The sequence below is a fragment of the Panthera tigris genome, chromosome A1 (genome assembly GCF_018350195.1).
Source record: "Panthera tigris isolate Pti1 chromosome A1, P.tigris_Pti1_mat1.1, whole genome shotgun sequence".
NCBI classification, from domain to species: Eukaryota; Metazoa; Chordata; class Mammalia; order Carnivora; family Felidae; genus Panthera; species Panthera tigris.
In genome coordinates, this window is record NC_056660.1 from 229,932,973 (window position 1) to 229,957,057 (window position 24,085).

At 49.9% G+C, this 24,085-nt stretch overlaps 1 protein-coding gene across 1 annotated transcript in view; it reads right to left on the reverse strand.

Moving 5' to 3' along the window:
- Positions 1–23,816, reverse strand: part of ANKRD33B (ankyrin repeat domain 33B) — an 82,628-nt gene extending 58,812 nt beyond the window's left edge. Inside the window, exon 1 of the mRNA XM_042997541.1 lies at positions 23,346–23,816. Coding sequence (XP_042853475.1) covers positions 23,346–23,699 — 354 coding nt within the window. The 5' untranslated portion in view covers positions 23,700–23,816. The remainder of the gene's footprint in view (positions 1–23,345) is intronic.
- Between the last annotated feature and the right edge of the window lie 269 nt (positions 23,817–24,085).

Genomic DNA, 24,085 nt, shown 5'->3' on the forward strand with positions numbered 1-24,085 from the left:
CTTTGACCCCGCTAATCATCAGACACACTCATGTTAAAGTGAGATGTCATTTTCTTACCACGAATTAGAAAAGATTTAGAAGGGTGAGTGAAAGGAAAGGTACTTTTCTATCTTGCTAAAACCATGAGCCGATTCTAGTGGGCAATTTGTTAGTATCAGTCAGGTTAAGCTACGTTGTGCAGCAGTAACAAGCAATCCCAAAATTTCAGTGGCTTATGACAAATGTCTACTTGCTCACATGACACATCCACTGAAGGTGGGCCATGGCTCTTTGATGCTGTCTTCCCTCCAGGACTCGAGTTCGTGGAGGAGGCTCTACCTAGAATATTTCGAGTCTCACCGCAGAGGGACAAGTGGGTATGGCAAACCATATGCCATGGGTCTTAAACTGATGGCCAAAAATGACACTGATTTTGCCAGAGTAAGTGGGATGGCCAAGCGTAATGCTATGGAGAGAGAAGCCTACTCATGCTCCAGGGAAAGGTGGAATTTGGGGGAAAATAATAGGACCCACCATGTGCATCCAAACTCAAGACCTAACGATTTCCTTAAAAAAAAAACAAAAAAAAAAAACTGGATCAAAATGCAAACGTATATGTAAACCGCCGTATCGCTCATAAAGGACAAACTAGAAATAATCTCAGTGTCCACCAGGAAGTCATAAGCTAAATCACTGAAAACATACAGAAAATAGATTATATTGCTGTAGTTAAAAATAATGACGTGTGGGGTGCCCGGGTGGCTCAGTTGGTTGGTTAAGCACCTGACTCTTGATCTCAGCTCAGGTTTTGATCTCACGGTCATGAGTTCAGGCCCCGAGTTGGGCCCTGTGCTGGATGGGAAGCCTACTTATAAAAAATAATAATAATAAAATAATGGTGTGTACTTGCTGACATGAAAAGATGTCCTCAATAAGTTACTAAGGAAAGCAGATCATATGTCCCATATTATATTAAATGACTGAAGTTAAACCTAAAACGTGTAATTATCTCTAGATCAGAGATTTTCGGATTTGGCATTTTGCCTTTCTATTTATCTGAACATTTCACAATAAGACTGCGTGACTTCAATCCTTCAGAAACCAACAAACCCCTTTCAATATTTTTAACAACAAATGTTCCGTGTCATGGGGATCCAGCAAAACAGGCAATTTCATAAACATGCGCGTGGAAGGAGAAATCGGTAGTCTTCCTAGAAAGCAAAATAGCCTTTAAAAGGCTCATACTCTTCTTTTTTTTCCTTTCTTAACTTTATTTATTTATTTTGAGAGAGACAGAGACAGCACGACCAGGGGAGGGGCAGAGAGAGAGGGAGAGAGAGACAGAGAGAGAGGGAGAGAGAGGGAGGGAGAGAGAGAGAGAGGGAGAGAGAGAGAGAGAAAATCCCCAAGCAGACTCCACCCTGCCAGCCGTGGGACTCGAACTCACGAAACTGCAAGATCATGACGGGAGCCGAAACCAAGAGCTGGACACTTAACTGACTGAGTCTCCCAGGTGTCCCGGAAAAGGCTCAAACCCTTAAACCCTATAATATGCCTCCTAAAACTTGACATAAAAAGCAACGTTCCAAGTGCCAATAAAAGATATACTAAGACATCCATTCATCAGAGCATTATCTAAGTAGAAAAATTTCGGAAACAAGGAAAATGTCCAACAGATGATTAAATAAACAATGACAAACGCAGTAACAGGTTTTTAAAAATCAAGATTCTTAAGTACTTTAAACATAGAAATGGGGGTGCCTGGCTGGCGCAGTTGGTAGAGCGCGTGACTCTTGATCTCGGGGTTGAGCTTGAGCCTGACATTGGGTGTACAGATTGCTTAAAAATAAAATCTTTAAAAATAATAATAATAGAGAAATGAGCTCAGACTATGCTTATAAGTGAAAAAAGAAGGATATCCTGTATTTACAGGATAAACTTTAGAGACAGATAAACAGAGGGACAGATCACGTTGACTTTGTTATCTCCGGGTACCAATGAGACGTGTTTATATTTTCTTCTTTGTACGTGGCTCTATTTTTTTTTAATTTTCTTGAATGTTTATTTTTGAGAGAGAAAGAGACAGACAGAGCCTGAGTTGGGGAGGAGCAGAGAGAGAGGGAGACACAGAATCCGAAGGAGGCTCCGTGCTCTGAGTTGTCAGCACAGAGCTGGATCTGGGGCTCGAACCCACGAATCACAAGATCATGACCTGAGCCGAATTGAACACTTAACCGACCGAGCCACCCAGGCGCCCCTGTACGTGGCTCTTTCTTGTCTTGCTTTTGTTTTGTTTTCATTTTCCACACCCGAATACTTACATTGGAAGCAGAAGGAATATCTAATAAATATTACTGCTACATGTCAGGGTATCGGAATAAGGATCGGAGGGTGCTGTGATCGTTGACAGGGGAAGTCAGACTCCACCCAGAAGGATCTTCATGAGTCACTAAAATCAGAAACTGCACCGCACCTGGAACGTCAGCAAGCAAAAGATTCCCCCAACGCCAAGCATATACTGCTGTTGAGACCCAGGAAACACAAGAATAAAGCCTTGGTAACTGTAAATGTATTGCAAAAGGCCCACATTTGCACTAGAAAGATCTCTCATCTGAATCCACGGGGACACTGGGAGGCCAACAGCAAATTCCTCAATTACACATGAAGATAGCGTCCAGGGGCACCTGGGTGGCTCAGTCAGTTAAGCACCCAACTCTTGATTTCGGCTCAGGCCAGGATCTCAAGGTTCCTATGATAGAGCCCTGCATTGGGCCCCGTGCTGGGCGTGGCAGTGAGGCTCAGTCCTCTACCTTTCACCCCAGAACTCTGGCTCTGCTTCATGCATGTCCTGCTCGATGCCCTCAACCTCACATGGAAACCCATCAAACACCACAGCCCAGCTACCTCTTCGTGGGAGGGAGCCCCGCACACCTGCCTGCAGCAGGTGCCTGGGCAGCCAGGCCACGGGGGCTGACAGAGGAAGCCACAAGCACCCCAAAAGTGCTTTCCGGTTCTAGGATTTCTTTCAGGGTCTCCTTTCCCAAGAGTGAAGCCTCAGAGCTCCTACGGACTCGCACAAGCACATTCTCAAACAACCTGCATCCGAGGGAAATGGCCACACGGACTTGAAGTCAGTCCTAAAAAAGCTGAAGTTTAAGGACGCTACATGAGCAGCCCAAATACAGCTTTGTAAACCAAGGGCAACGTCTGGGGACCTCGGCTGCCAACCCAACGTGCATCCATGAAACACCTGATTCAGTTACATGACTGCTGAAAAGACATTAATCCAGTTAAGTGTGATGTAACAGACCAGCTCACCACCACCAGTCCTTACAGACCTGTGGCCCCAAATACCTGTTCTGTTCACTGGAAACAGCACCGTGTTTCAATGGGACATTACTGAAACTTTCCCTACAGAGTGGAACCAGGTGTTTTTCCTTCCCCTCTAACTCTCATTGCCCAAGACTGGTCTTCGCTCACTAAGTGATCTCATCAGTCCCTTCTGACCTCTCCTGCCAGCTCCCTCTCTCCATTCAGCTCTTGCCTCTCCAGGCTTCCGGCTGTTTCAGAACATTCCTTGTGTTCCCACCACACAGCCCTTTGCCGTTGCTGCTGCATCTGGACTGCCCTTCCCCTAGACAACAGCACAGCCAAGACTTTGACTTCTCTCCTGCCTTTGCTCCAAGGTTCAGATCTGCCCCGCACCGTCCGCTCACACCTCGCCCGCTTTACCGTTTCTCCTCGGCACCCCGTGCTCCAACCCATGCTAGCGGTTTCATGCCTTTTACTGAAATGCCTAGGTTATTGCTTCTCTCCCCCCAGAGCCCACGAGCCCCATCCGAGTGGGGATTTCAGACTTTGTTCAGCACTCCGGTCCCGAGAACAGCGCCTGCGACAGGTGCACCTGCTCAATAAACATGTGCTAACTCAACGCATCCCTCGAACTGAGGAGAAAGTCACTTCAAAGCTCAGGAGCCAAAACCAAGAAGCATATTTAATGCAAACGGCGTTTGTGGTGCTTCTTTTTAAAGGAAGCACTGCAGTCCGGGGTTTGCTTGGAGTGCGACTGGTTAATAAAAATCCCTCTGAAATCAAAACCAAATGTGGGCTTTACGTGCTAGAAGGCACATCACAGTCTTGCCAGGCGTGATGTGGGTCGTCTCTGGCTACTCATTAGCTTCATGATCAATTAAATATCCACGAGCATGTGGTGGCCGCCTCCACACGTCACACGTTCTCCGAGCACCGGATGAAGCCGGAATGATCATCACTGAAGACAAACTCTGGGAAATCTGAGTGGATGCGTCATGCCTCTTGAGGCTCATCTCCTCGTATTACATTTTCAAAAGCACAACTTGTCCTATTATGAGTATTTTCCAAGAGGAAAATGAAGTATAACATTCAGATTCTAACAACAACAAATAGTCCGCCTGAGACACTGAGGCGCGTCTACTGCACTGAGGACACCAGCTCATTTTGTGGACCAGGAGCCTTGCACAGGAGCTGGTAAACACAACTTTCCAAAGAAGCCGTGGAAGTTTTAAAAGCGCCTCATGAAACGTTTGGTCAGTAAGAGGCAGGAGAGCGCGGCCAGATGTGCCAAATGCTATAGACTTTTCTGTCAGACCTCAGGAATTTCTCCATGTAAATAGGTACCAGCATTCACAACTCAAAACAATTTCACTTCCTTTTGTCCTCTATTTCAGTGATCTTCCCCTGGGGAGTGATTTTGTTCCCTGAGGGGACATTAGTCAATGTCTGGAGACATTTTTCATTGTCACAACTGTGCGGGGTGGAGGGATGCTACTGGGCTGAGGCCAGGGATGCTGTTCAACCCCAGAGTGCACAGGACGATCCCCACAACAAAGAATTACCTGGTCCCAACCGCCATTAATGTCAAGGTAGAGAAGCCTCAATATAATAAAGGCCACTTATGAAAAGCCCACAGGTAACATGCTCATCAATGAGGAAAAAACTGAAGTTTTCCTTTAAAATCAGGAATAAGACAAGAATGCCCACTGTCACCATTTCTACACAACACAGTACTAGAAGAACTAGAAAGAGCAATCAGACAAGAAAAAGAAATGAAATGCATCCAAATCAGAAAGAAAGAAAGAAGATTATCACTGCAGATGATGCAACCCTATATATAGAAAGCCCTAAAAACGGCACAAAAAACTATTAGAAATAATATAACGAGTTTCAGTGAAGTTGTCGGATACAAAATCAACATGCAAAAATCAGGCACATTTCTTTACACCAATCAAGATCTATCTGAAAAGGAAATCGAGAAAACAATTCCATTGATGATACCATCAAAAAAGAATAAAATACTTAGGAATAAATTTAACCAAGGAAGCGAAAGATCTGTACACTGAAAACTATAAAATATTAATGGAAGAAACTGAAGAAAGTATAAAAAAAAAGATGGAAAGATACCTTGTGTTCACGGGTTGGAAGAATTAATATTGTTAAAATAGTCACACTACCCAAAGCAACACACAGATTGAGTGCAATCCCCATCACAATTCTAACGGCATTTTTAACAGAAATAGGAAAATAAGAATCGAAAATTTGTATGGAACCACAAAAGAGCTGAAGCAACCTTGAGAAAGAACAATGCTGAAGACATCACCCTCCCTGATTTCAAATGATATCACAAAGCTGTAGTCATGAAAACAGTATAGTACCAGCACGAAAGCAGACCCCAGGTCAATGGACTAGAATAGAGCCCAGAAAAGGTTTCAAGCATGTAAAGTCAACTGATTTTCGACAAGGGCTCCGAGAACACGCGGCGGGGAAAGAATGGTCTCCTCAATGAGTGGTACCGGGAAAACTGCATATGCACCTCCAAAAGAATGACATTAGATCCTTATCTCACACCGGCCACGAAAATCAACTCGAAGTGGATTAAAAAACTGAAATATAGGACCCTGAAACCTTAGTTTTAAGTATTTCAAAATCAAGGTATATAACTGACAGCCAGACACGGCACCCAATTTTATTCAACAAGCAGATACAAACCGCCTACTATGCGCGGCCAACTCTGCCTGACTGAAGGGGACATAAACTGAATGGTGCTGACGCCCTCCCTCATGGAGCTGACCAAGCCTAGACAGAAAATATTGACCCAGCATTATCAAGCAAAGCCAGAGGAGTTTTGTAAACAAGTTGCAAACCGTGCTGGGAACCCCAGAGAGAAGCCAGCGTGTGAGGAGGTGTGGGAGAAAGATCCCAGCAAAAGTGACATCTGAGGGCATCTGGGTGGCTCAGTCGGTGAAGCGTCCGACTTCGGCTGGGGTCATGATCTTGTGGTTCGTGAGTTCAAGCCCCACGTCGGGCTCTGTGCTGACAGCTCGGAGCCTGGAGCCTGTTTCAGATTCTGTGTCTCCCTCTCTCTCTCTGCCCCTCCCCTGCTCATGCTCTCTCTTTCTCTCTCAAAGAATAAATAAACATTAAAACAAAAAAAATTTTAGGGGCGCCTGGGTGGCTCAGTCGGTGAAGCGTCCGACTTCGGCTGGGGTCATGATCTTGTGGTTCGTGAGTTCGAGCCCCACGTCGGGCTCTGTGCTGACACCTCGGAGCCTGGAGCCTGCTTCGGATTGTGTCTCCCTCTCTCTCTGCCCTTCCCTTGCTCACGCACACTCTGTCTCTTCCTGTCTCTCAAAAGTGAATAAAAACATTTTTTTAAAAAAGTGATATCTAAGACTGCCCTGCAGTAGAGAGAGGGGACGGGTGTGGGTCCAGGGACAGTAAGGATCTGCCGTGGCACGGAGGGGGCACGGCACGTGGCTGGGGGGACAGCAAGTCACCCCGGTGCTGTCACCTTCCCGACAGCGAGGGCAGCAGTAGAAACTCAGGCATCTGGAGCTTTCCTGCAGGGGGCCTTGAAGGAAGCGCTTCCGGAGATGCTGCTCCTGTACTGAAAGGCACGTGTGTGAAAACAAACCCAGAAGTAGCGGCAGAACAGAGTGGAAAGTGGCAAGGACGGGCGGGCGGAGACCGGAGAGGAAGCACGGCATCTATTTCAGGGAGATGGCGCAGAGCCCCAAAGCAGAGCAGCGGTGGGACACCCCAAAGGCAAGGGGGAGGCCGTCCCAGGCCCGTCCGGAATTTAGAAAGTGACGTGATGGGGGAGGCCGGGCCTGCCCCAGGATGCGGACCACCAGGGCCGGCCCTGTGATTTGCGGCCCCCGTGCGAAATGAAACCGCCAGGCCCTGGTTCAAAATCATTAAGAATTTCCAGAAAGCGACAGCAGAGCATTGCACCACACAGGGGGCCTTTTTTAAGCACAAGGCCTGGAGCGTGGCACAGGTTGCACACCCACGACACCAGCCCTGGAGGCAGAGGCGATAATGACAAATGTTGGAGGGTGGCAACGAGCCGTGTTGCAAACACGTAAAGTAGGAGACATTGGGAGAAGGTTTGGCGCAAGAAATCCCGCGGCTGATCCGAATGCGGGTATGACTCCGGGAGTGCTGTGCAGGGCTGAGGGCTGGCATCGGCAGAACAGACCTTGAGGGGGCTCTTCCAGCAGCCAGTCTTCCTAAGGGAATATGTGAGTCAGGGCTCTCCAGAGAGACACAGCCAGCCGGAGATGTAGACACAGAGAGATGTATTTTAAGGAACGGGTCACACAAGCAGGAGAGCTGGCAGGCTGGAGACTCAGGCAGGGGCTGATGTTAGTCTTGACGCAGAATTCCTCCTTCGCCCGGAAAAGTCAGTTTTTTGTTCTTAAGGCCTTCGACTGATTAGACTAGGCCCACCCACATTAGTGGTGGCAATCTCCTTGAGTCACTGTAGCTGTAACCACATCCACAAAGTACCTTCACAGCACTCGGAGACCAGTGTGTGACTGAGTAACTTGGTGCTATAGCCTCGCCCAAGATGATGCCTAAAAACAGCCACCACAGGAAGGGGAGGGACAAACCCATGGCAAGAGGCTCAGGAAATGGGCAAAGAAATGGACACCAGAAAGTCCAGGTGAAACCAGAAAGTGAGCAGGGGACAAGAAGCCTATGGGGTCCAAGGAGGTGGCTTCAGTGTGTGTGACCCCAGCTGCAGAGCATTTCACAGGGGCTCGGGGGGTTGGGGGTACCCCGAGGTCAGGCCACTGTTAGGATCATGCAGCAGACTGTTCAGACCAGGAGCACCCGGCCGAAGGGGACGGAAGGGGCTCCAAAGCCCAGCCAAGCTGCATTATCCCCCACCTTCCATGCAGAAAGGGATGTCATTTTCCAGTACTGACAATAGTCAGTCTGGGCCCCCAGAACAGATGCTTTCATAACACCCAACCACAGAGCCACGAGGAGAGTTGCAAAGCCAGAGAAGGCGGAGGTCCTGAGAGAGCCCCCACGGTCACGGCTGGGCACCAAGCACTGGGCACAGACCCGCCCACCCCACATGCCTTTGGCCTTGGAAAGCAGAGGACTTCAGGATCCCATCAGAGCCAACCCACTGGGGCAGGAGAGATTAGGGTTTGTTTGGTTTTGGATTCTTTTTCCCTTGTTTAGAAGGGTTCCAAGTCCATTGTAACAAGAAGGAAAAGAGAGAGGGCAGGACGGAAGAGGCTGGGCAGACAGCAATGAGTGGATAGGAGCGGGGGGGCTTGAGGGGGTCCAGACCCACTCGGGGAGGGGCTTCGTGCTCCGAGGGCAGGGGTGACGGCAGTGCAGCTGTGTGTCCTTGGCCTTTACTGAGCACTTCCCCTGCTCCCGTCCCTGTCGCGACACAGGTCAAGGGCAAAACCAGCTTGGCCAGCCCAAGGAAACACAGCTACCCCTTGATGCAGGATCAAGGAAAAGGGGGTGGGGGTAACAAGCTTGAAGAACACTCCCTCCCTCTTCTCTTCAAAACAGAAAGCCAGGATGCGCCTGGGAGGGACAGAAAGCCTCCCAGGTTGAACTGAAACACTGACCAGGAGATACACGTGCAACCCATCAGGCTTCTCAGAGCTGAGCGTCAGAATGTCCTGGAGGGTTTGCTAACCACACAGCGCCAACCCCACCCCAGAATTTCGGATCCAACGAGTCAGGAGTGCGTCCCCAGCTGCTGCTGACGCTGCTGGGCACTTTGAGGACCTCAGTGACCAGTCAGCAAGGCGACGGAGGGATGCCCAAGAGGGCAGTTCGGCCTGATGCTCAGTGTGAAACGGGTCAGGTTTGGGGCTGGGCACCCTTTTGTAAAGACTTCAGTCCCGTTCATACATCGCAACTTCTAGGAAGTTTATGGTTAAGACGCGTGAAGGGGGGACCAGCACATGTTACCCCATCGTGTTAACCCCATCGCGCCCGCGGCCGGTGCTTCCTGCAGCCGAGTGAAGGCTGTGTTCTTTCATTGAGTCAAATGTCACGATGTCTTGTCATAAAGTGACAGGGATCTGGTTCTTCCTTCATAAATTTCCTTTCGTAAATAATGTAAATGGTTAAAACGGATTAGGGGTTGCCTGTGGCTAAAGGGGCGGCTGGGATAGAGGGTCACAGTTGGAGGTACAAGGTTTTCTCAGAGGGGATGCTGACATTCGTCTGTGAATGTCCCCAAGTCCTCTCAACTGTACCAATGCGGCTGCTGTTAACACACTCATTTTCCTTCACTTTCCCCTTCGCATTACTTCCTTCGAGTTTGCCTTTGGGGGATTCCCCATCACTCCGAACCTTAAAGACTTAAATTAGCTTTCCTGTGAACAAAATGTTTTTTTCTATTCCTGGACATCCTATGATGACTTGATTAATTTTACTCATGTAAACATTTTTTTTTAAATCACAGAACAATAGAATTCTACCCTTTCAGACACAGAGACCGTCTTCATGTGAACCCAATCCAAATCTCCAGGTGGACCCCCTTGGGTTTTTGAAAGTCGGGCACCTGTGGCTCTCTCCACATATTATACAAATAAACTACGTACCTCCTCTGCAAGTAGAAAAATATTTTAAATCATTTTTAAAAAGTTCTTCAGCACTTGATGTATTAGGAGGTGGGGCCTCTGGAGTGTGATGAGGTCAGGAGGGTGGAGTCGCATGATGAGATTAGTTCCCCGATAAAAGAGACCCCAGAGAACTCTGGAATGGGGTAAAACATGTTTTAAACAGCCAACATTCAGGAACAGCCACTCCTTTGACAAAAAGAGCTTTTTCTTTTTTACAGAAACTTTTTGCTAAAGTATGCATGTTGCTGATAAGGAAATACAGCCCCCACGTATTTGCCAAAGCTCTTAGGTCGAAATCAAGTCATTTGCAAAATGGTACATGGAAACAGCCCAATGCAAACAAACGGAGTTTTTAGCTCTTTTCAAAGGGCCCCTCCATTGATTTAACATTAGGAACCCTTTATTTTTTTATTTTTAAAATGTTTATTTATTTATTTATCTTTGAGAAAGAGAGAGAGCGCAAACACGAGTGACCGGGAGGCAGAGAGAGAGGGAGAGAGAGAATCTCAAGCAGGCTCCACGCTGTCAGCACAGAGCTGGACTCTGGGGTCGAATTCACGAACCGTGAGATCATAACTTGAGCTGAAGTCAGGAGTTGGACACTCCACCAGCTGAGCCACCCAGGCACTCCCACTGGGAATCCTTTCAAAATAAGTTAACAGCATCTTACTGAGCATGATTGGGGGGGGGGGGGGGGAGAGGGAGGGAGGGAGAGAGAGAGAGAGAGAGAAAGCACAATCGGGAAAGGGGCAGAGGGAGAGAGAATCTTTAGCAGCCTCCATGCTCAGCACAGAGCCCAACACAGGGCTCGACCCCATGACCCTGGGATCATGACCTGAGTGGAAATCTAGAGTCAGACGCTCAACTGACTAAGCTGCCCAGGCGCCCCAGTTCTGGTTTTTCTAAAAAAAATAACTCAATTCACTCATACCTCATTCTAAAACCAATGGGTTTAGATCTGTCGACACCAAAGAAAATTTCAAATTCACCTCAGAGTTCCTGGTGCATTTTAGGGAAATGTATTTATCCTACTTTTCACGTGTGGCAATGGAGACTCAGCCCTCCTCTCCAGGATCCACCCGAGGGCCCTTCCTGATCAAGGGCTCCCCTGCCCCCCAAAAGTACCCTCAAGAAGCTACACCTGTCACGTGTCCCACGTGGGTGCTGTAGCATGATAAAATAAAACAAAACAAAACAAAACAAAAAACAGTCCAGAGGTGCCCGGCTGTCTCAGTCGGTAAAGCATACATCTCTTGATCTGGGGTCAGGAGTTCAAGCCCCACATTGGGCATAGAACCTATTTTAAAACAAAACACAACAGGGGCGCCTGGGTGGTTCAGTCGGTTGAGCATCCGACTTGGGCTCAAGTCATGACCTCACGGTTCATGGGTTCGAGCCCCACGTGGGGCTCTGTGCTGACGGCTCAGAGCCTGAAGCCTGCTTCAGAGTTTGTGTCTCCCTCTCTCTCCACCCCTCCCCCATTCGCACTCTCTCTGCCTCTCAAAAATAAACGTAAAACAAAAACACAGTCTGAGCAACTAAATTTAGGTAAATGCTTCCCTCCCAGGGACAACCCCCCTCCCCCCACCACCAATATAAATTAACACAACAGCTTTCCTCCAAGATAAGAAGCCCAGGTGCCACTAAAGGAGGAAATCTGAGGTCAGCAGGTCTTTCAGCTTCTCTTGGGGACACTTCGTATGTGGCCCCAACGGGTGACCGACCACCTGGATCTGCCAGGGCACAGGGGTTTCCCAGGAGGTAGGACTTTCAGGGCTGCCGCAGGAAACTCCCAGATGCAACAGAGCAGGATGATAACCCCACAGGGCCATCGTGTGGCTGATGAAGGCGGCCTCCCCCACTCCATCACAACGCAGGGAGGATGTGCCAGAGACCTCCGAGGTGGCCTGTCCCAGCCCACCCTTCAACAAAGGAGGATGTGCGGTGACAAGATGCACCAGGGTCGCTCCTTCCCCACTCCTCGGTGCCTATGTCCCTTTCCACTGTGGACGAAACAGATCCCCCAAAGATCTGGATCCCGAGAGGCAGGACAGCCAGCAGGGAGATGCATCTCCTGGTAACAAAAGGACCCCACGGCGCAGCAACCTGGCTTCAAAGTCTCCTCGGCTGAGTCCGGTGCAGCTCGGCACTGCTATAAATGGACGTGATTTCCTAGAAACCCACCCATTATCTAACCCGAAAGAGACAAGACCGAACTCACAGCGCTGGTAAAACTGACCTAGGAGCTGAGTCACCACTGCTGTTTTTAGCACATGACTACTGTCCCTCGTGTTTTCAAATACAAAAGCTGGAAGGTCTGGGCGGAAGCCATACAGACCGACCAACTTGACAGAAGGGGCAGGGCCAGGCCCTTTGGAATGCCTGGCTCGACCATGTCAAGGAAAAGTAGAAACGGAAGGAAACTCTGGAAACCCGCTGCAGTGGCATCAGACTGTGAGAGTCTCCGGATGGACCAGGGCTTCGATTCCTGGGCTCTCCGCACTAACCTGTACTGGAGGACAATGCTGAAGAACGAAAAAGGCTTGTAATGATCCCCAGCACATATATGCCATCTTTCCCCTCCCGGAAGTGCCCTCCTTCCTCATCGGTTGGGAGTCTAAACCCTTCTCGTTCTCCCCCAAGCCTCAGACTGCTTCCCCTCCACTTCCTGAGGCAGCGTCTCAGTCTCCACCCATCTGGAATCACAGGTGCTCCCAAGATGCACCAAGATGGGGCGCCACACCCTTCTCTCCCTCCCATCTACCCTGACACCTGGCTTCATCTGCACCCATGGCACCAACTGCCGCTCGCTGAGCATAAACGCTCAACACGGGCTCCACCCTTAACATTCTTGTGGTGACAGAAGAGTCATCACCAACTAGACATGCCATTCTCTTGCTTCCTCCTTTTCTCTTGGCTAAAATTGGAACAGCCGTACTGGAAACCATCTTGAGATTAACTCGCCATGGAAACAATAGCTCCACTTACTGAGTGCCTGTGATGTGCATTCTGCCTCGAGCCTCTGTAACGTGTTGCTATTTCCATACTAAGCATCCCCATTTTATGGCTGGGGATCTAGAGGAAACTCAAGACGAAAAGATCATGTGACTTGTCCACGGTCACGTAACCAACCTGAGCCCGCCATCTTTGGCCACCAATCTGCTCTAAGAAACGTCCCAGAGCTCTTCAAACGGGTGTACGTGCCAATCACATCAAGGCCTGAGTAAAGTACTGATTCTGGTCCAGTAGGTCTCGGGAGGGCCTGGGATCCTGTATTTGGGAAAAGCTCTCATGTGATGCCAGTGCACGGCAGCAATGGCTCATACATCTAATATTCCCAGCGGGTGCCATTCCCACACATTAACCAGGTCTGACACTGCTTTGCTTTTCTAAAAACTATGTATCTAAAACTGATCTATTCATGGTGGTAAGGCTACAGATAAAAGGTAACGCATGCCTTTATTTTATTTTCCAATTTTTATATGGTGGTAAAATTGACATAAAATATCTCTACCTTAACCACTTTTAAGGGTTGCCTTCCTTCATTATTATACTGGTGATCGTGAAATAATGATACAGGCCAATAATGATACGTGGCTCAGTCGGTTAAGCGTCTGACTCTTGATTTTGACTCAGGTCATGGTTTGTGGGTTCGAGCACCATGTGCTGATAGTGAGGAACCTGCTTAGGATTGTCTCCCTCTCACTGCCCCCCTTTCTCTGTCCCTCCTCTGCTCTCTCTCACTCTCAAATAAATACTTAAAAAAAAAACAAAAAAGAATGATAGATTCACAGAAACCGCCGCCCCCCCCCCCCCCCGGTGTTGACATGCGACAGAATTACAGGGCAGGGGCACCACCATGAAATGCACATGGCCACAACCCACAGAGCTTGCTCAGCTGTGGGGTGGGTGGGGTGATTCTCTGCCATTTCAACCCACGTGTAGACCACCACAGTCCAGATGCAGGCCTGGCCGTCACCACAGGCCCCCGCCTGCCACCCCGTTAGGGAGCCCCTCACTCCTCCTCTCTCAGAAACCCTAGCCCCGGCAACCCATAAGCTGCTCTTCATTGCTACCACTGCATTATTTCAAGAATGTTACACAAATGGAATTACACAGCCTAATTGCCCACCTTCCTTTATGTTTAAATCAACCTCCTGCACCTTCCGTCGTCTCAGGAAATGTGCGACACTGAATTTATGTAACACCCTGCTCCTGCCTCTTCAAGGGGCTCGCCTCTACACCCCCCGCCTGGCCTCTCTCCGCTGGAATGGCCCTCGCTCGGCAGGTGCTGTATCTGATCCAGGAGTCAGTTGAATCCCAGAAACAGAAGCAAGAGAGAAATGCTTGACTCCACATCCCATCACTTGCCTACTCCGGATTGAACTTATTCGGAGCTGACGTGAATACACCTTGGGAAGCATACATCTGTTTTTGTGACTTTGAAATTGCTCTCAGTCCCACGACTCCAACCCAATTTTAAAAGCCACTGAGCCAACCGTCACTCGAGATTTCATGTCTACCATAATTTCCTATCTCTGACTTGGTAGAAATAAGTAAAATTCACCTTCAATTGTCTTTCAAACTTAAGAACATCACTTGAGGGGCGCCTGGGTGGCTCAGTCAGTTGAGCGGCCGACTTCAGCTCAGGTCATGATCTCATGGTTCATCAGTTCGAGACCCATGTCGGGCTCTGTGCTGACAGCTCAGAGCCTGGAGCCTGCTTCGGATTCTGTGTCTCCCTCTCTCTCTGCCCCTCCCCTGCTTGCACTGTCTCTCTCAAAAATAAATAAACATTAAAAAAAATTATAAGAACAACACTTGAAAAGTCTCGTTTATGTACACACACAACGAATAACATCAAGGATTCTTAACATCCTACTTCATCTTAAAATCTGACTCCATAAGAACACACATACACACACACACACACACACACACACACACACACACACCCCATACCTACACCATCATTCCACCAGCCTGTCTAAAAAAATTACTTCCCAATTGTCTTGAATGAAACATACTTTCTTTGTTCACACATGTTAACAACTTCTCTACAACCTTCTTATTTCTTTTAATTAAAAGGAATTACAGGGGTGCCTGGGTAGCTCAGTCGGTTGAGCATTCGATTCTTGGTTTAGGCTCAGGTCATGATCCCAGGGTCATGAGTTCAAGCCCCACATTGGGCTCTGCACTGAAAATGGAGACTGCTTAAGATTCTCTCTCTCCCTCTCCTTCTTGCCCTCCCCCATGTGCTCTCTCTAAAATAAATAAAAAAGGAAGAAGAAAAGAAATCCTAATGTAAATTAGAACAATAAAAAAATACTGTATATCCGATTTGTAGGAAAAGCAAAACTGTTACTTTAATAAACCTGAAGGAAATAATTTTTTTTTACAGACAGAAACTGATGAAATAGTGAGGAAACAGATCCAGAGGGGTGCCCGCATGGCTCAACTGCTCAAGCATCCCACTCTTGATCTCAGCTCAGGTCTTGATATCTGGGTCGTGAGTTCAAACCCCACACTGGGCTCTGCACTGAGCCTGAAGCCCTACTTAAAAAAAGAACACAGAGCAAAAGTTGACTCTCTAAAAGAAGTAATTGGATGGATATTTTGTATGATATTCATCACAAAAGAGAAACAGCACAAATTTAAAAATATACTAAAACAGCTATAAGACAGTTATAACAAACATTAAAAAGGAAACTCTATAAAAACTTCCGACAATTGACCTTCAAAACTTAGAAAAAATAGGAGACTTCCATAGAAAAACAGCCATTTCCATAACGGACTCAGGAAGAAGAGAAAATCTGAATTATCCCATAACCATTAGAGTTACTGACCTAAACATCTGACAGGACAGCTTGGATTCTAGCAACTTAAACAATTAGTTAAATACTTAGAGCGTTTCCTATCTCAAAGCCATATATAGCAGTTCTCATGCAAAATCGCTTTGAATAGCTTGCATATTATATTGATATAAATGTCAGACGAATAAATGGTATTCCAGGAGTTCGTATACCTTGTTATTTCATATTTCTAGAACGCCTCTGCCTTACTCTTCCCTTACAAGTACAGGATGAAAAAGCAATCGGATGTTCAAAATCACCCCAACCACTACCCCATTCCCCATGGACACCCAGAGGAGGAAAGGGCACAGTGGAGAGACCCCTGGGGGCTCAACGGAGCAGCGGGAGCAGCCTGGGGTCCTTCTAGAACCCAGCTCTCCTGACGTACTAGATGCCTTCTCCCCTGAGCCTCACTTTCTTCAACTACAAAAAGGTGAACACAAATAACCTCTAAAATCTCTTCCAGCTCCAAAACCCCATGACAATGGTCTTTCTAAATTTCTAAAACCTTCACCCAATACGACCCAGCAATTGCACTACTAGGAATTTACCCAAAGGATACAGGAGTGCTGATGCATAGGGCCACATGCACGCCAATGTTTATAGCAGTGCCTTCAACAATAGCCAAACTATGGAAAGAACCCAAATGTCCATCAACTGATGAATGGATACAGAAGATGTGGTTTTATATACCATGGAATACTACTTGGCAATGAGAAAGAATGAACTCTTGCCATTTGCAACAATGTGGATGGAACTGGAGGGTATTATGCTAAGTGAAATTAGTCAGAGACAGGCAGATATGTTTTAACTCATATGTGGAACTTGAGAAACTTAACAGAAGACCATGGGGGAAGAAGGGAAAGGGAAAAAATTAGTTTCAAATAGAGAGGGGGGCAAACCATAAGAAACTTAAATACAGAGAACAAAACTGAGGGTTGATGGGTTGGGGGGAGAGAGGAAAAAGGGTGATGGGCATTAAGGAGGGCACTTGTTGGGATGAGCACTGGGTGTTGTATGTAAGTGATGAATCATGGGAATTTAACCCCGAAGCCAAGAGCACCCTGTATGTTAGCTAACTTGACAATAAATTATTTTTTAAAATAAATAAATAAATAAATAAAATAAAAGATCATTTTATAGTAGATTAAATATAGAAGCAAATATAAGAATTTAGCTTATACTATAAAGTCAGACATTAAAGAGTTTTTCAAAAATCTAAAACAATGGGTAAAAAAACTCAGAAAAATTAAATTAAAACAGGACTTTGGGAACTGATTTTTTTTTTTTTTAATGTGTATTTATTCTGAGAGGGGTGGGGCTAGCAAGGGTGGGGCAGAGAAAGGAGAGAGAGAGAAAATCCCACTGACAGTGCAGAGCCTGATGCAGGGCTCGAACTCATGAACCGTGAAATCGTGACCTGAGCTGAAATCCAGAGTCAGACGCTTAACCAACTGAGCCACCCAGGTGCCCCAGGAGCTGATGCTTACTGATATTGGATGGTTAGGAGGCAGAGGCTCTTAGTACCCTCTATTTGGGAGTCTATCTGAAATTTTCTTTCAAAAAACTAAGTTTAAAATAAACAAATAAATGCTCAGGGTTAGTGAATGACATCTTTTACAAACAAAAGCAAATTCACCCTTAAGAGGGCTTGGCCTTGTGACTTGCTTCAGCAGAAGGGACGCTGATCCTTTTTCGCTCTCCTGCCCTGGAGAACAAGCCCAGGCCGGCCTGCTGGAGGATGAGAAAACCCACCGGACAGAGTCACCCCAGATAAGACCTCCCCGGTCCTGCCCTCCTCAGCAGACTCCCGCTGGTCTCAAGTCCAGCCAAGATCAGCTGAGCTGGACCGTCCTCAGCAAAATGTTTACTGTCCTACACGCCCTGGGGGTGTCACAGTTATTCCTTATTCCACATTCTTGTGTCCAAGGAAAACTGGTACACTTGCATCAAAAACACATGGGAGACTCTTAATGGTATTATAATAATGGGTACATTCGTCCAAACCCACAGAATGTATAACACCAAGAATGAACCCCAATGTAAACCATGGATTTGGGGATCATAACGGGTCAATGCAGGTTCATCAGTTGTAACAAATACACACTCTGCTTGTGGATGTTGGTAATGGGGGAGCCTATGCATGTGCTGGGACAGGAGGTCGATGGGAAATCTCTGTACCTTCCCTTTAATTTTGCTGTGAATCTAAAACTGTTCTTAAAAAATTACACCCTTAACAAAAAAAATCGGAGATGGGGCACCTGGGTGGCTCCGTCGGTTAAGCGTCCGACTCTCGATTTCGGCTCAGGTCATGATCTCCCAGTTCATGAGTTTGAGCTCCCGGCGGGCTCTGCACTGATGGTGTGGAGCCTGCTTGGGAATGTCTCTCCCTCTCTCTCTGCCCCTCCCCTGCTTGTGTTCTCCCTCTCTCCCTCTCTCTCTCTAAAGATAACTAAATAAACTTAACATTAAAATAAAATAGAATAAAATAAAATAAAACAAAACAAAACAAAATAAAATAAAAACAAAGATTCAGAAAAGCACATGGACCTCCCTACTGATGCTGGGCCCAGAACGAAGCCCCCACCCCTGCATGGTCCCTGGGGAGGAAGAAGCACAAATCGGCCAGCCTGTCTGCCGCATGCACGTGTCGGCTTCAGCTGACCGCCTCTCTGCTCCGGCCCCTTGGGCTCCGGCCTAATCTGCTTGTTCTCCCTTCCCACCCCTCCCCCACACTTCAGAATCTACGACAACACACTAACATACATGCCCAACAGCAAAGTCAAGCTCCCTGCCCACAAGCTCCCGCGCTTGACTGCCTGCCGGCCCTCAGCTCCACAGAGGCCAGAAGTCACTTTCCATCAACGCGAGGCCACTCTCGGCACATTCAGTGCATGAGGCCTGGGAGCCGCCGAAGGGCTGGGTGTGAATTCCAAACCACCTGAGTCTCAGTTTGGGGAAAGGTGATTCCAAAGTTTGTAAGTCTCCCTGCTGCATTCGAAAAACAAACAAAAAACAAAAATCGAACCCAAATTTTTCCTTACGGGTGTGTCAAGATAAAAAAAGGCCCAGTCACTGCTGCAAATGTATAAAACGCGAGTGAAGGAAGAGTTCGCCCGTGCCGAGGTGTGGCTTTGCTGAACTGAGAGACAAGAGACAAAGGGGCGGAGGGGACTTTGGAGAGTCCCTAGAAGTTAACCATTTGTGAGAAGAGTTACAGCAAGAAAGGAGTGCAACAGGGGTGCGTGGGTGGCTCAGGGGGCTAAGCATCTGACTTCGGCTCAGGTCCTGATCTCACCCTTTGTGAGTTCAAGCCCCGCATGGCGCTCTCTGCTGTTAGGGCGGAGCCTGCTTTGGATCCTCTGTCCCACTCTCTCTCTCTCTCTCTCTGCCCCTCTCCTGCTCGTGCTCTCTCTCTCTAAAAAAGAAACATTTTTTAAAACATTAAAAAAAAGGGGCGCCTGGGTGGCTCAGTCAGTTGAGCGTCCAACTTCGGCTCAGGTCACGATCTCACGGTCTGTGAGTTCGAGCCCCGCGTCGGGCTCTGTGCTGACGGCTCGGAGCCTGGAGCCTGCTTCAGAGCCTGGGTCTCCCTCTCTCTCTGCCCCTCCCCTGCTCACGCTCTGTCTCTGTCTTTCAAAAAAATAAGTAAACATTAAAAAAAAATTATAAACAATAAAAAAAGGGAGTGCAATATTTTCAATTTAGCATAATTGGGTCTAATTTGGTTCAAGAGCTATCTGACACGCAAAGTGCTGTTCTGCAACAAGGAAAGCAGCACAAACACGTCCTTTGGCTTCAGTCCTGTCTCCAGAGCTGTCACAGCCATAAAGGTGGAACTCAGGAGATAATAAGTGGAAGAGAAGAATTAAGAAAGAGAATTATGGCAGCTTGCAGTGTCCCCAAGTCAGAGGGAACAAAACCACCATAAATCTAAATGACAGCAAGAACACAGTTTGAATGTTACTGGAGAATCATTTGACAAATATTTACGTGTTGCATATTAAAGTATGCAATCCTTTTAGAGCAATAAATATTTTAGAAAAAAACCGTATGCTGACCCACATCCAAGATAAAACCCATCTCAGGAGCCAGAAGAGAGCACGTTTTTAAACAAGACACATCTGATCCTTGGTTACTCAAACCAAATGAAACATCTGTCAGCTCAGGAAGCACGCCCTTCTTAACTAACAGGAGATTATTAGCTCAACAAGTATACCCAGAAAACCTTTCAGAGCCTTTACAGACATTTCTCTTCTAGAAACCTGGCTGTGGGCTATAACTCTGAGCTGTGCATTCTGCTGTTCGCGCAATTACCCCTCTACTCCCAAACCTCTCTCTAGGGCTTTCTGTAAGGTTTTTACTGTCACTCATTGTGATAAGCTCGTAGATCAGGCCCAAAGGGCTCATGCCTCAGGGCCTTTGCACCTGCTTTGCCCTCTGCCCAGTGTGCTTTCCCCCACCTATCTCCTCTACATCTTAGTCAGATGTCACCTGCTCTCTCAAATGACCACTCTCAATCCCTGAACCTCTAGACTGTGCTTACCCAGCTCCAGATGCTGCTGGCTAGATCCCTGCGAAGGTGCCCCTGAGATGAGAACCTGAAGGCAGTGGGTGAGCGAGTCATGTGGCCATCTGGAGAGGCACACCTCAGCCCCAAGGCTGACCGCTGTCATGCTGAAAACAGCTGGCTTCCCAATCTCCTGTTTCTTAGCCAGCTGCCCTGGGCCAGCCTCTTACCACCTGACCCAGGTTGGCCTCTCCAGCTCAGGCTCCTACATCCCCCCCTCTCTGTACCACCCCACAATCAACCATACTGCCCCTGCCAACACCCCCTTGGCTCGGTCAGCCAGATCAGAACATCTTCCCTCCACTCCCCCCAAGTCTCCCCTGGGCTCCCGGGATGCTCCAAGCTGCTTGCATTGGAGACATTAGCCCCACATCTCTTTAGACTGCCTTCGGGGGCCCTGCCTCTGGCTCTAAGCACCAGGAGCTATTACTCTCTGGGTTCTCTCCTCAAATAAAAGGTGGCCTCGTAAAGACAAGCACTGTTTGATTTTTCTCCGCGTCTCCTACGGGACCTAACCACTGCCTGGCACAAAATACGTCTGCAAGAAACGCTATGCAATGACTTGCTACCCCATTTGCCACTGGTCGTGTATTTGCACCTTACAACACTTAATTCTCAGTTTTCACAGGAAGAGGGAGGCTGTTTGATCAACAGAATCCAGGAGCCACTGGGAAGAACAGAAGCTCTGGCCTCCCTCCTCCCCCAAAGCACCTAACGCAGGATTTGCTCCTGATGAGAAGATACAGGGGCCCAGGGGTCTTGCAGTCTGTCAGACGGGTACCGTTTCTCCATCCTGATTTGGAGGGGAGCAGAGAGGAGGAGACTCAATGCAGAGGAACAAAGAGAGACTCTGTAATCAAGGGGAAAGGCCGAGAGAAAAAGAGCTTTGCCTGGCAGAAGAGAAAAGTGCCGGAGGAGGCTGGCGAGAAACAGACAAGATGCTAAACAAGGGCCATGTCAGGGGCGCGTGGGTGGCTCAGTCGGTTGAGCATCCGACTTCAGCTCAGGTCATGGTCTCACAGTTCGTGGGTCCGAGCCCCGCATCGGGCTCTGTGCTGACAGCTCGGAGCCTGGAGCCTGCTTTGGGTTCTATGTGTCCCTCTCTCTCTATCCCTCCCCACTCATGCTCTGTCTCTGTCTCTAAAAAAATGAAAAAACATTAAAAAAAATTTTTTAAGAAATAAAAAAATAAACAAGGGCCATGTCAGAGCGCCGTGTGCATGAGGGGGTCGCGTACTCACCACGCCAGGAGGTACAACTAGGAAACCGAGGCAGAGAGGCTGGACCCTGTTCCGCTGTCCATTTCTACTGTCCTCCCCCGACTCTATGCTGAGGGAGTGGCTTTCAAAAATAGCCCAGAAACCCAGTTGGTCAGGCCCAACTCCCCTGGCATCGGCTTATCGTTCAGTTGGCTTGAAGGCGGCCGTTCCCAAACTTTTATTTTTTGCCCCCGAAGGGAACATAATAAAGCTGAGCCCAGGGGAGCCTCAAAGTGGGGGCTGCCCAAGCCAGGCTGGGCCTCTGCCCACCCGGGCCCACTGGAGACCCCAGGGTGCCCAGGACACAGGACCCACCGGCCCCCCACCATGTTCTTCCAGATCCCTGTGGGGCTTCCTTTAAAAGCAGGGCCTGATGCCTCCTTCAGGAAAGAGAGTTCTCCTGTACACATCTGTGTGTGAAAACTCACCTGAGTAATAAATAGCAAAAGCAGAGCTGTAGAAACGGCCCCAGCAGCCCACGCACCTTCCCAGAGAGGGGGGAGGGAAGCTGGGATACAGGCACTGTCCTGAGTCACAAGGCCACACAGGGCTCAGGGTTGCACCAAGCACAGTCCCTTCTGCCATTTCACACGCTGTGTCAAGCGAGCCGCCCAAGTGGCAGAAAGTGACACCAGCGGCTCCCAACTTGACTGAGCCGAGCGCAAAACACAGGCAGAGACAAACCACCCTGCTCCAGAGATAAGCCAAAGACACAGGGTCACAGCTCACAAGTAAAATCGCGGCCTTTCTGTCAGCTAGGGCAAGGGAGCAGGTGCACCTGCACTCCAGAGTTGTGCGAGGCTGAGGCTGCAGACGCCCCTGGAGACTGTGACAGTCAGGTGAGAAGCAGCCGCTGTCCACCCAGCGCAGGCTAACGGGCACTTGGTCGCTGTGGTCGCTGTGCGGTTTTTCCCTCCGTGTGCTGGGTTGTTCTAGTCATTCTCAAGTCTTCGAAAGCCAACTTTTTCTTTCCTTTTCTAGATGCGCCCTGCCATCTGTGAGTCTTGACGTGATTAATGGATACCCCGTGCCTCTCTCCACCTCCACCTCTGCCGGCCCTATTTGGTGGGTGTCTGCCCCTCCACTGCCCTTCCAGAACCTGCCTCCGGGGACCCCGGCTGGCCCTGGCTCCTGACGGTGACCATGCAGATCACGCTCGCAGGTCGCCACGGGCAGCAGGGCCGGGGGCTGGGGCGGGGGAGGTGGGCGGCAGGCACTCCGGGAAGCAACTCCGAATCCCTGGGGCCTGGAGGCGCCCGCCCGCGCTCGGGCGTAGAAGGGAAAGGGCAAGGTCACCGAGGGGCGCCAGTGGGGCTCCGGGCAGAACCGTTTTCCCTGCAGGCGAGGAAGGGTAACGGTCGGGGGGAGCCCAGATCGAACAGCCCCGACGAGAGGTGTCCAACCTGGATCCGAGCGCGGGCCCCCGGGGGTGGGGGTGGGGGTGGGGGGGGAATTCAAGGGCAGGAGGACTCCGGGGGCGGGAAGCGACCAGGAGGCAGCGAGGACGCGAGATTAGCGGCGTCTCCCGCGGCGCTGTGACCTCGGGCAGCGCCCCCCACCCCACCCCCCCCCCCCGCCCGTGACCCCGGCCCGGGATGCGCAGGCCACCCCCGGCGCCGCACGCGCCGCACGCCCAGACAGCGACGAAGAGGCGCGCTGGGCGGCGGCAGAGGCGCCGCGGGAGCCTGGGCAGAGCCGGGATCGGGGTGGCGCGGAATGGCAGGGAGGGATCCGAACCCTGCGGAGAAGCCAACTTACCCGGCCGTTGCGGTCGGTCTCCTGCACCTCCTCGGCGCTCGGCCCCCGCCGCACCAGCGCCCTCAGCAGCCCCACGTCGTTGGCGCAGGCGGCGCGCAGGAGGGTCGCCTCCTCCGGGACGCCCTCTGGGACGCTCTCCGCGCTCGCGGTGCCGTATTCCTCCTCGCCTCCGAAAGGGTAGAAGGAGTCGTCCGAGGCGATGCTGCGGGTGTCGGGCAGACACGAGAAGTCCTCGTACTCCTCGTAGTCGGCAGGGTCCGCCCCGGCCTGAGCGTCCCGGGGTGGGGACGGCGGCTGCGGAGACACGCGGCGCGCCCCGCCGCCCTCCGGCCCGGGCCCGGCCAGCAACACCATGCCGGCGGCCGGGGCGCGGGCCGGGAGACCGGGGCGCGGGGCGTGCACCGAGGTCACCGCCCCTCGTCCCCCGCGGCCCCAGAAGAGCGGTGCTCCGCGGGCCCCGGCCCGGCGGAAACGAGCGCCCGGCGGCCGCGCTCGAAGACTAAAGTCGCCGCAGGCGGGAGAAAAGCCCCTCGGGGGTGGGAGGAGCCGCGGGGGCTTTCCGGGCGCTGCGGGCGGGGACCGCGCGCGGGGGGGGGGAAGGGGGGGAGGAGGGCGGGGCGGCCGCGCGGGCGGAGGCGCGCGCCCCGGGTCCCCCGCCCCTGCGCCCGGCAAAAGTTCGGAGCGCAGCGAGGGCTCCCCGGCGCCGGAGCGCGGAAAAGCACGCGCCCGACAACTAGCAG